Source organism: Callionymus lyra, chromosome 16 (assembly GCF_982586985.1).
Source record: "Callionymus lyra chromosome 16, fCalLyr1.hap1.1, whole genome shotgun sequence".
NCBI lineage: Eukaryota > Metazoa > Chordata > Actinopteri > Syngnathiformes > Callionymidae > Callionymus > Callionymus lyra.
In genome coordinates this window covers 8,594,849-8,608,334 of record NC_141833.1, presented here as the reverse complement: position 1 = coordinate 8,608,334, position 13,486 = coordinate 8,594,849, and the positions used below count along the sequence as shown (strand labels likewise).

General features: G+C 37.1%; 2 protein-coding genes across 2 annotated transcripts in view; one reads left to right on the top strand and one right to left on the bottom strand.

Annotated features, from left to right (window-relative positions):
* LOC148063503 (SPRY domain-containing SOCS box protein 4-like) overlaps positions 1 to 8,510 on the top strand; it is a 50,326-nt gene extending 41,816 nt beyond the window's left edge. Inside the window, exon 3 of the mRNA XM_087811711.1 lies at positions 6,911 to 8,510. Within this exon, the coding sequence (XP_087667837.1) occupies positions 6,911 to 7,038 (128 nt within the window). The 3' untranslated portion in view covers positions 7,039 to 8,510. The remainder of the gene's footprint in view (positions 1 to 6,910) is intronic.
* Positions 8,511 to 11,778: 3,268 nt separating this feature from the next.
* The window catches only part of clstn2a (calsyntenin 2a), a 112,234-nt gene continuing 110,526 nt past the window's right edge, over positions 11,779 to 13,486 (bottom strand). Inside the window, exon 17 of the mRNA XM_087811982.1 lies at positions 11,779 to 13,449. Coding sequence (XP_087668108.1) covers positions 13,258 to 13,449 — 192 coding nt within the window. The 3' untranslated portion in view covers positions 11,779 to 13,257. The remainder of the gene's footprint in view (positions 13,450 to 13,486) is intronic.

Below are 13,486 nucleotides of genomic sequence, written 5' to 3'. Positions count from 1 at the left end.
CCCACAAGGTAAAATGTTTTACTTTTACTTAATAGAAACATTTTGTAACTGGATTGTTTAAAAAATGTTACTAAACTGCTCAAGTGAATATAAAAATAAATAGATTTTAAGATGAAATAATTTGATAGAAATAATAATAATAATAACTTTTGCTGCATCGTAAGCCATGGCAGTCATTTGTTGTGTGTGTTGTGCAAGCGAGTTCTGAATAATGTTACTGCCATCTGCTGTCCTCTTTAAGTAACGTCTATCAATTATATTTCAAAGAATTAAAGAAACTACATTGATGATAAGCTGCCTGGGGGAGGTCTGCACTCAATGAGTGCTTTCATTGTTGTTTATATTCGTATGCATTTATTCGTCTACCTTTAAAGGTATAATAAAAAAGGTATAATAGTGGAATGTTCCAAGGGTTTATATTTCAAATTGCAAAATAAATAAATATTTGGATTTGTTGTTGTTGTTTTTTTACAGTCAATACTTGATTTTTTTTAAACTTATTTTTAATTTAATTTTTCAATTAGAAAACGACTTTTTAGATCTAGTTGGTCTCTTAAAAATGACACATTTGCAACCAAACCCACACATGGCACATATTTCTCTACTCTCAATTTAAAGTAACGTCAATATGTTTTCGGGAGGAAACCAGAGTGTCTGAAACATTTAAAAAAAATACTAATAATTAAGTTTTTAATTTCTCTTTCATCTAGATATAGCTGCTAAACACATGCGTCAAACTCTTAATCATGCTCAGGTTGATATGTAAGGATGTCGGTGTTTAAGATAAGATAAGTCACCAAGGTAATAGAATTTAACAATTATACGGAGATAATCCAATAACCGTAAATGATATACTTGTCGTATGTTCTAGTGGGACGTCTCTTCTGCGTGTGAATCTATTGAGATTGTTGTTATGTCAACACTTGACTCGTTATTTCTGTTGGACTTGTTGTCAATAGCAGCACAGAATTCCTCGAATGCTCTTCCGTTTGATACGTTCCCAAGTGAAACGGGGAAAAGCTGCCAAGTGCAAATGTTTGCAGGGTGTTGAATTGAATAAACACCAAATAAAAATATTCAGCTGCGAGTCAAGAGAGTTTTATATGATGCATAGTTCAATAATATTCCTCCTAAACTAATGTTGTCTCAGCAACATGACGCTTCTTCTCATGTCCTTCATCTCCAGGGTGGATAGTTCAGCGTCAGAACGAGATTAGCATACGTCCATATATCTGGTCACGGTATTGAGCCGTGGACAGTTTTACCCTTGACCCGGATGCGGGGCCGTCACCAGGGTCGCACTGTACTCGCCGTCGTCTTGGTTCCAAATCCCGCTAATTGCAGAGTCGTGTCATATTGACTTTAATTAAAGGATTACAGGATTACACGCTCGGCTCCGAGGTTTGGGAATTTGTCAACCCCTGGGGATTATTGTGAGTCCTTTTTTAAAAAAACGTCTGGATATTGATAGAAACGTTCTTTCTCGGGACTCTCGACACAATCTCTGTCCTGTTGACAATAGTGGACGATGAGCAGTGAGAGAGAAATATCTTTATTTAATCTGCATGATATATTTGTATCCATTATTTTTTAATTCGGGTTAATAACATTTTAAATCTCCCCGCAAGAGAGTATTCATTGTAACAAACAAAAAAAAAAGGGGGGGTAAAAAAATAAATGAATAAAACAAGAGATTACTCATAATTTAAAGTTAATTAACATGAAAAGTTAATGATTTAAGTCCTAATACTAAAAGGTAATAATAAATGTTGTTTAATTTTTGTTCATTTTTACTTTCATCTCAGGAAAATTACAAACGAAAAAAAATATATATTAATATTATTAAGAAAGACACACTAATCAAATAATTCTTTATAATAGTGTAAAAACATTTTTTTTTTTTTAATTGCTTGTTTGTAATGCTTTTTTAAAATAGAAAAAAAAACATCTTTATGATAAATAATGAAATAAACTGTAACCGTACAAAAGGAGTTTCAGTTTGATGAAGTCATTCATCACTGGTCTCTCGCTCTAAGGTCAGTTTCCACATCTGTCATAAAAGCGTTGCACTGTTTGCACGCCTGCACATTAGAACGACCCGCACAGACCATAAATCCGTGACGGTTCATCTCATCACATCCCTCTTGTCAGGCTCACCTCCGGCTCTGCTCACGGCGAAGCTTCATCTGCGTCCTCAACCTTCATGCCGGACAGTTACGGGGCAGTAAAGCAGACTTTATTACACTCGCCGACAGATCCTCCACATGATTTGCAACCAATTAGAAAATGATGGATTAGTTGAGAAGCTGCGAGTACAAACCACCTTTTTTCCCAGTGTCAGCACTAAATTAACTCATTCAAACATTAAAGATTAGTAACATTTCATCAGTTAGAAGAAAACAAACTATATTGTCACCTGCACTAGAAAAGAAAATGGCCGAAATAAATATTCTTAGAGCTAAAATGTTGACTTCCTACTTACTTATTTAACAATAGTATAAAGTCACCAGAGAACTATAATGTGGTCACATGGGGGGCTTTTCCTGTATATATCTGGACCTCATGACGTCATTTAGCAACAATTAATATTATTTATTATTCAATAAATAAATCTAAATAAAACGATTTATTTATTTCTCTTTATTTCAATTATTTATTTTTCATTTTTATATTCAATCTCAGTAACCCTAGTTGTTAAATTTAAATAATTGAAACAAAAAAAAAACGTTTTCTCTTTTTATTTTTTTTATTTTGTGTTTTTTGCAGATTGTTTTGCCCCAAATATTCGCCTCATTAAAATAATACAATTCATAGCAATAATACTTGTTATGATGCTTCTGCATTTTATCTTCATTAATAATAATATATTCTTTACTACTTTTAGAATACAATATTTTAGCACCTTTTTTATTTTAGCACATTTGCATTCTTGATTATGTCCTTATTTAAAGTGTTTAGTAAACAAAAAATCCCTTCATTGCATTATTTTTTGTTTGACAAATGCAAAAAAACTGGTAAAATAGTTATAGATATTTAATTTAACTGTTGTTTTTTGTATCTATAACACGGTTCAGTGTGGGTTAATAGTATATAATTTACACACATGCATGTGGTCTCAGTACTAGTTTAAAATAATTCAGAATGAATATAATCCATGCTTGCACTGTAACATATCAACATGTAACACAAACACAAGGTCACCGACATAAAGTGTGATTTTTCCACAGCGACCTCAGATTGACTTTTCACATCCAGACGTCATCAGTCGCACTTGACCTCGGGGTCAACAGACATTTCCCACCGCGCTGGGATTAAAGATAAAAAGAACAAATGACAGGACGAGTCACCTTTGGTTGGTGCAGCTGATCCACAGACGCTTTTTCCACACAGGACAGATTTTTCATCAATTTTCTGGTCTGGTAGCATCGGCGTTTATTCCTGTCAGCTCTATATTTAGAAGTGTAATGAGAGTCTGTGGTTGTTGGCCGGCGTCACGTAGCAACAACACTTGTGTTTAGCCTTCACCACAGCGCCGCGCAAGGTCAGCGCTTCTTAGACGGGGAAGGACTGAATATTTTAGCGTATAATTCTTTAATTTATGACCGGAAAGAATTCTCTAGGAATAACACTACCGTTGGCTTTTTCTTCAAGTTATGACTCTGGTTCTGTCAAGGTTTCTGCAGACTCGGATCTCACAAATAAGTCGGTTTTCAGAAGATCGGGATTAAGATTTTGAGACTGATCTCAAACATGTTTTATTCCAGACTTAAACATAAATAAATAATATAATAAAGATGTAAAACTTGTTCTTCAATTTGGTTTGTTGATTTTGTGTAGAAAAGAGATGGGATTAAGATAAATATCATTAAATGAAATATAAAATAAGAACATAAGAGATGAAGTCTCTTTTTTTTTACTTCATTACTCAAAATCCCCTTCAAAACATGAACATTTTAAATTCTAGAATGAAAACATCAATTTTTTTTTAAGTGGCCTGAAGTTAAATGATTTGAAAACGATGGTAAAATGTCAATCAAACCCCCACCTGTCATTTGCTCCGCCTCCTCTCCATCCTCTGTGAGAGAGCCTTGATTAGCAATCACACTGTTTTGAAGAACACCTACCCCCCTTTCAAAGGTGATATTTAGAGAAATATAACCTTCATATTATTTTTATTGGTGATGCATCAATAAAGATTATGATGGATTCAGACAAATTGGTTCCCTTACAAAAAATACTAAAGCATTAAGTATTTAATTTAAATTAGTTTTCAACCCAGCTTGTGTGCAAGTCTGTTTATCCATTGTTCCTTTAAAATATATAATTGTATCTTTTTGTAATTGGTTGTGTTATTAGGTATGATGAAAATGTATATATAGTTGTTTTTGTTGTTGTGTAACTTCATTGTGTAGTTACCGCACATATGAAATACTTCATTCAAATTGCAACAGTTGACGCGTCATTTCAATGGATGATCATAACTGTATGGTGTGTAGTGTGTAGTCGCACACACACCTCCTGCTGTGACCTTGTCACACCAGAGCCGGGGAGATGGAGGACGTCCTCGCGCCCTAATGGTGCGTAGGTGCAATTCCGAGCGCCATTAAAAACGATCAGCCGCTCTAATCACCACCTGTTTACATGTCAACACCACTGAACTCCAGGACAAACATTTTCCTGATCCCAGACCCGTCCTCTGCTCTTCCCAGCGAGGACGAGTAAACTCTGCTCATTAACACCTAATGAACTCATGCTCGACTAGATGTGTTTGTCTACATTAGTGGAGTAGGTTCTTCTGCTGTGGGCACTTTTGGAAATGAGAATCCGGAAGACGACAGAAGGGAATAGAGCTGCAGACAATCCTGTGTCTAAAATATCAATATTTGCATTTAATGGTTGGTAATTTGTCACCAAGAAACACATGAAAGACAGTTTGTCTAGATGTGGGTTTGAAAGAACCAGATCTGAAGCTGTTTCTGTGAGCAAGAAAAATAAAGTTATGAGTCACTAATGTTCATATAAAGAAGCCAACAGTGATCATATAATGACTGGATTTGACTCAAGAATGTGGTGAAATACCAGCAGAGAAAAACGGAAACGGATTTGAATCTTCATGGGTGTAGTTTCTTCCAGAAATACAATATTCAAAACTTTATAGAATGAGGTAGTTTTGTTTTTGTTTGAACGAACGCAGAGCTTATACAGCAGTATTTTAACTTTATATATCTGAAGCAAAATTCACATATGAGGCTTGAAATTAATTTTCCGTTTCTGCTGATGTTTGGCTTTTATACTGAATAAATATCAATTTAATTTGTTCAACTTTGGCTCATGAATAGAGAATGTTCAGGGTTGTTAATTTTTTTTTGTTTACTGTAGTCAAGTACAAATGGAACCGAAATTAACCTCTTATTTAAGGAGATTACTGCAGTTTCTTTTCATTCAATTTCTGCTTTATCTCTCCGTCCATGGTTCCTCCAGTATTGAGTCTTTTTATCGTCAGGGTCTGACTTAGACACAGAATAATGAAATAATAATTGGAAAAAGATGTATATACATATATTTTATATAATTAGATTTTAGATTCAAATTAAATAAAATCATATAGTTATTATTCAATATGCTCAACAAGGTAATATTCAGACAGAATATTGTGATGACTGTATATTTATTAGGGTGTGAAAAAATATTGATACACTTTAAATACATTGTAATATTTTAACAGTACTGTAAATATATTACAACAGTCAACAATACTACATTAGTCGGTGTAGGATTTTCCTAGAACTCAGAGTCCAGAAGTTTGGAATAATTCCTATTTGTAATGAAGATGGATGGAATAGTCACAGCTTTTGTTCATTTTTGTGCTGCAATTCAACTTCCAGCCGCTAGATGGCGTCAATTTGTTTTGTTTTTTTGGAATCTGATATTTTGAACATATTTTTGTTTCAAAACAAATGAAAGTAGTTGCGACCTTGACATGTGGTCTGTAAATTCTACAACACCAGAGTCAAGTACTCTACAATACTACAAATATTCTTGTTCCTACAGTATCACAATATATTGTATGTTCGTACATGTTGCTCCTAAGCTTTGGAACGATCTTCCTCTCCCTTTGTGTTTGATGATCTACTGACTCCTTTAAGAAACATCTTAAGACGTTTTTATTTGTTCAGGCTTTTCCTTGATTTTCCGGAACTCCTGTTGTGTTATCAGTGTTATCTTGACCTTTAAAGTATATACTTTATTGAATATTGTTTTGATTATTTAAGCACTTTGTGACCCTGGTCTGGAAAAGCGCTTTATAAATAATAATTACTTACTTACTTATGTATCGTGATACGTTGGTACCTCTCCAGGTTCTTGTCAATACACACTCTATCGCCTTCAGTTAATACAGAACTCTGCTGCGATAATTCTGACCCGCTCTAGTAGAAGAACTCACATTTCTCCGATCCTTAGATTTGTTTAGATTGTTTAAGCGCTTTGTGACCCTGGTCTGGAAAAGCGCTCTACAAATATGATTTACTTACTTATTATTTATACTTTGGAAAGTACAATAAAGGAATTAAAGGTTTGATTTATAGAGTAGAAGTTGTAAAATGTTCATGAAGTCATTTAAAGCTTAAAAAACAGAATGAAAAACAATGATCGAGTGCGATTGAAATTTAACAACGATTTAATTATAAATTATTGACGGTTATCACCTGTTATCACACGAGGTCCTGGTGTCATCACTTTCAGCAGAAGTGTTGACGCCGCGTTGTCACATAAAAAGGTGTTAATATTTAAACTCACTTGACCTCTGTCGTCCTCTCGTGCTGTGACGAGAGTTTGCACCTGCAGCTCTTCACCTCCTAATAGTGGAGGATGAAATATTCATCTTTCGTTCTCTCTCTCCTCCTCGCAGCCGAACCTCTTCCTCTGATGGACTTGTGTCGACGCGCCGCCCGTCTGGCTCTGGGTCGCGAGAGACTCCAGGAGATCGAGACGCTGCCTCTGCCGGAGTCGCTCAAGAACTACCTTCAGTACCAGTGACTCGACCCCGGAGTTCAAGGACACGGACCCCCCGGGCCGAGCGGAAGCGTTTGAGTGACGGCTGAAGGATTAATGGATGGATGTACAAGGACTCTTTGCACGGAAGGTCAGAGTGGTTGGTGTCATCAGGACCGACGGGAAGACAGCACCAGCGTTTTTTGGAGATTTTATGCAGTTTTTTTTTTTTTTTTACTTTCAATATGATTAAATTATTGACGATGGTGTCCCTTCAGGGGTGTCACTGTTCCAGACAGAAACCTCATCCTCTGATGTGCAGTCGTGTAGTGGACTAGACGGTGGAGATGTTGTGGAGATCGGCGCCGTTCAAGCACACTACCCCCCCGAGGCCTTTAAGACGCTCAGTCGCTTCACCATATCACTGCTGACGACTGGAGTTTTGAGCACAATCGCTTTTTTTTTTTTTGCTTAACTGACCGCAGACATTCCACCGAAAAAAAACTTGACTATTTAAGACCCTTTCAGGCATGAGTCGGAAGCATAACCTTTTAGAGTCGAAGCATGCGCTGGCGTCGCCTTCATTCGCACTCCGACGATCAGAAGTATATGATAGCATCGAAGCTAACGTCCATAGCAGGCTAACACGGGGATTTAAGTGACGCTAAAGGTGATCAAATATATTTGGTTCATCCATCTGTAAACGATCGATCCAGCCTTTTACTTCTTTGGCCAATAAAATCGTAGCAACTTTAAATCATTCCTACAGCCCTTGAAGGCATCATAAGCACATTATTTTAACTTTAACTGATGAGGCGTTTAGAGGCGCATTTGAAACACAAAAAAGCAAATAATTTGTTACTTTTCCAGATTTTTTTTCGACCACTGACGAGAGAAATCTATTCATTCGGTGCGTTTTTAGATTCTTAAATTGTATCTTTAAAAGTAGAAAATCGACTGGAAGTACCAGACAGTACTTACGGTTGTCTTTTAAAACGCACCCTAAAATGAAGAGTCGGTGGTACCGGACCCGACCTGGACCAAAGCCGTCTTAAGGACTTCAACTGAAACGCGGGCCTGGTCTCCGCGGGTCCATATCAAGGCCACAGACGGAGGTTCTGGTGTAACGGCGCCCCCTACGCAAAGATACATGCACACACTGTAGACTTGTTATGTTTCCTAAAAAGGCTTGAGTCACTTTTCTACTCGTGAGTTTGATCTTCTCTAATTATTATTATTATTATTATTGTGCGCGTGGATTCTGTTTTATTTATCACCTCTGTTTCTAAACTGATGATTGACAGTTACCTTCAGGTCATTTGGATACAAAGGCGGAGGAGAGATTTTAACTTGTTACTGCGATGCTGCTTTTATTGTTGTCGTTACATTGTCGCTGGGAAGCGCTGGTCTTACCTTCGGCGTCCGCCAGGAGCGTTCAAGCAGGTCCATGAATGTATGGAGCGTCGGATGAGCTGTCAGCGGATATGAAATGTGAATAAAAGCCAAGTGAATTTAAACGTGTGTTTTCTGCAGCATCAATAGTACAATAGGGACAATTAGAGTGTCAACCTGTGACCCTTTATTTAGTCATACTGGGCCGACGACATTACGTCTACGGTTAGGAGGGTTCTATGTTCTATGTACCCAAGCTAGGGTTACTTAATATTTTGAGTGCACGAAAATATAGTGCACAATGAGCACTCGATTGGCGCACTTAAACAGCCATTAAATTGAGTGTGGATTGACGGACACTTTCCACCCTTACCGGCCGCCATCTTAGTGACGTGGATGACGCTAAACAGAAGCTACGTCACTGACGACGCACTGATTTAACCACAAAAGGACACAACAACAATAATAACACAATGTGACACAACTTAATAACTTGTTTCAATTGTTGATAAATCACTTTAAAGTGTCGATGATAGGGTTAGGTCTGGTTGCAATCTGTGTTAAAAAGTAGTAGAAGAAGCGATTTCCGCCAATTCAAACTTTTTTTTTTCAGTGTGTTATTACTGTTGTGTTTTTTTTGTGGTAAAATTGAGTGTTTTCTCAATACATTTATGTCGGTATCTGCTCCGAAGATGCGTCGTCAGTGACGTAGCTTCAGTTTAGCGTCATCTACGTCACTAAGATGGCGGCCGTCAAGGGTGGAAAGTGTCCATCAATCCACACTCAACTTTCTGGTTAAGTGCAGAAGTGCACGATTTGGGACACATGCTCCCAGATTTCTCTGTCAATCTCTGACTAAAGTCTTTAGGGGTGTCATATTTTGACCGAAGCAACTTGGCATAAGATGAGGTGAAACTATCTGACTCCACTACAAACTAATTTTGAGTAAAGGCTCATTTTCGGTTCCTTTAGGAGTGATAACTAAAGAATAAAAATATATTTTTTTAAAGTCTGCGGAACAGATTTTAGGCCTTCTCGGTTTGTTTCTTTGCAGTAAAACTCAATCTCACCTTTTATAATACAAGTCCCATAATGCACTGCAACAGCTTCATGTGTTTTATCTGCCAGTTTAGAGATGATTCAAATAATTGTGTTTACAGTAACGACACTAAGAGGATCTTATCCCCACATGCTTGACTGTAGACGGTCTTTATTTAGAATTGAATGCAGGTATTGATCAAGTAATGATCTGTGGTCTGTCGGGGCGACGGGGATCAGGAGCAGAGGAACGAGGGATGAGACGGCGGATGAAGTTAGATTCAGAAGATTGATAAAGAGCCACGATTCAGACGGATCCATCGTTTTGACTCTCCAATAACTTTAGACCAGTCATTTGGATCCGCCTGTTCATACGGTTGCATGACTGGAAGCTGTCATCATCATCATCCGTCCTTCCTGCACGTCGACGAGGAAGAGGAAGCGTCTCGTTTCCAGGATGGACAGAGTCTGACTGGACGATGCTGCCGGTGACGTCAACACAGGAATCGTGTTTCTACTGCAGTGTCTGGACGCTCGCATCAGCTCTTCTTACAGTCCTGACGTCATCGGGACTCAAACTGTGATCATCCGTGTGAGACAGTAAGTGATATCATGAGTGAGAAACTATCGATGATGAAACGATTCAGAGTGAAATGAAAGCATCATTTAAGGTGTTTCAACAAGTCCGTCAGTCACCGTCTGCTACCATCTGGGTCGGCTCAGGGTTTGGGCTCCACTCGCTCCTCACATCTGCTCGGCTGTCAGGATCAATCTCCGACCGGACCTAAGTATTGATCCGAAGAGAACAAAGTGTGTTTGAGGAGCTTCAGCAGCGTCACACTTCAAAGCTGTCGTTCTATTGAAGAACGAGTTTTAAAGTAGATTTATGTCGAATTAAAACAGAAATAAATGGTGGAAAAACACTTTTAATAGTTCAAACAACATATAAAACTAACATAATACACACACAAAAAAAACACAGACTAAAGATACTGATTTGTATGTAAAGTTATATGATTAAAAAAAATCATAATTTTGATTAAAAACTCCTTTAAATAATAAGAAATTAATAAAATTGTCAAAATAAATACAACATCTTATAACATTCATTTTAGCAAATAAGTGAAAAGAACAACGTTTATATTAATTTAATGATATGATTATACAAAAGTGTGAAATAGAATATGATACACAGGAAATGTTATTCAAACAGCAAGTGGCGTTATTTTGAATAAGTACAAAAATACTATTCAACTATTATTATTAATTTATGTGTAAGAAAAGGCCATACATTGATCCGCAATTGGTACAATATACCCAAAAAAACGAAATAAAGAAAAGTATAATCAATGAATATCATAATAGAAACTCCAAGAATTTTGTTGTCTTAGTTTTAATCCTCTTTACCTTTAGAAAAGGTTAAGCATAAACATGGATTTATAATCAAATCAATAATCAAATAATCTAGACGTGTCCAATAAATATTTATTTGCGTTCGGTTTACGAGGAAATGTCGCCCTCTGGTGGACAAACACCCATATTAACCCTAAACTTTTTGAAACAAATGAAAATTTACTGTCAGAGTTTGTCAGTGAAATACGTCTGTCCAGGATGAAACATATGCTCATAATTCTACAGAAAATATAATAAAATTAATACTATTTTAAGTTTATACTAAGATTAACCTAAACATTAACATGACGAAATAGTCAGCAAATGTATAAACACACGTGTTACGTTTTCACATGCAAATTTACAATACACACAATTAAGGAAGATAAAGATAAAAAAAACCCAACAACTATGCTCAGTCGAGTCCAAATTAAACGCCCTCTTGTGGTTAACCCGCATATTACATTCCCTCCCAAACTCAAATCTACCATTAATAAAAACTTTGAACTTAAAATGAAAGGACAAAATTAACCGAAAATCATCTTTAACAATCAACGTCAATAAAAGTATTAAAGTAAATTAATATAAATATATGTATTTTTAATCCTCCCCGCGTATTTACAGACGATCCACGACTGCTGACGTCATCACCGAGGGATGACAAAAAAGGTCAAGATTTAGTTGCTGAGTCAACCTGAGGATGATGGTTTGAATCCCTCTGCATGTTGTCAACACATATTAACCCGCTAATGAGACGATTGTGTTTGTCGTAGTCAGGAGGAGGCCCCGGGTCAGACCCAGGAGGGATTTAGTCTCTCATTTGAGAAGCGAGTCAATATCTATTTAAGTGTTTATTCAGAGTAACACAACAATAAATGATTCATCGACCAGCTACACACCTGTACCCCACCTTTTCACCCTGTTTCTGCTGAGTGTGCGACAATAAGTGCGGCGACACGTGCGTAGATTCTAAAACAAGTCTTTATTATACAGAGAACGGAGGGACGAGCCCCCGGCTGTTTACAAAAAGATAAATAAAATAACCGTCTTAAACATTTATACAGTTGTTGTATGTTCTCTTTCACGATTAATGACGGGGGGCTCACAATGATGACATCACGACCGACAGAGGAAGATGGAGGAGAGGAGAAAGAGAGGGTCGGGGTGGATGATATAGGAAAATGCATTCACTTCTTTTTCGTTTGTAAACATGTGCAGTTGCATGAGTAGGCGGCCATTTTGAATCTGGCCGTATTTTAGTCTTTTTTCAGCTACTTCATTATTTCATTCTTTATTTATGGTTTTCTGCAAAAACGTATTGTTTAAATTAATTTCCTCGAATGTGATGATCCATTCTTTGGAGAAAAAAAAAAAAAAATCTGATAAATATGGTTTATTTCTCTTTGGAAACCTGTTTAAAAAGAGCTGAGCTACAAGACGAAGCTGTTGATTCATGCGTCGATCACTGAACCGTCCTCGGTGACTCTTAAACCACTACTGTCGGGGAAGATCGAACGATAAAACCTTTATTGACACGAGAGATGAGTGATGATGAAATGCTGGACACACCAGTTAACCGGGTCAAACTTGCATAGAGGATTCGAGATATCAAATATATGTGACACGAGAGAGGAGATCCTGAAGCGATCCGAACGACACGCACTGATCTACACGACAGGCTACATCAGGCCACGACATGAATCATGACACGAGAATATTTACTTTAGATTCTTATTAATGTTATGACAGATGTATTATGAGTACAATGCTTCTTTCTCTACAGTAGGGCTGTAAAATCTTGGCAAAGATCTTATCTCAATTACTAAAAATGGATTAGCCCTGAAAATGTTTTACGCATCAAAATAAAAAACACCAAAATGGGGACATACAAATTATACAAATCCTATTTTTATTTATTTATTTGATCTCTTAAATTGCTTGTTTTTGTAAATGTTTTCCGTCATATGGTTTTGAACGCACCATAGCTATTTCTACGTACTTGAACGCACCACATGCAGGTATGTTGACGTGTTTCAGGATTTATTTTTATTCTTTTTACATCTTTTTAACCATTTTGTCTTATTAAGGCTATTCATGTTTGTTAAAGCAAACAAAAATTAAAACGTTTTTTAATAATCGAGATGCGGATGAATCTCGAAGCCCTACTGTAGTATGAAACATTATCCAGTAGCTGTGGTTAAAATGTAGTTAAACAATAATATAAAACAGTGTGTCTATGATTAATGTGTTAATAAAGTTGTGTTTAGAATGTTCGTGGATGAGCGCTAGTCTCGTCGAATGTAAACAGGTTAAAGGAGGCTGCAGTTCCGATCGCGTCCGCCAGAGGGAAACATGAACCTTCAGAGATGAGCACAAAAAGAGGGGGATGTGGAGCAGAGGAGGAGGAGGAACGACAGATATTTACATCTGTTCTTCTTCTGATCAGTATGTGGAATTGTCCCACTCCAGTTTGTTCTCCTTCCCAGCGTCGTGAGCCTCGCTTTCATCCTCGTCCTCCTCCTCTTCATCATCGCTGCTGTCTGACTCAATACTTGTCACACTTCCCAATTGTTCCTCCTCCTCCTCCTCCTCCTCCTCCTCTTCCTTCACCTCCTCAGATCCTCCTCCAACGGTCTGCAGAACAAACAGAGTTAACTCCTCAGCTCGGCGT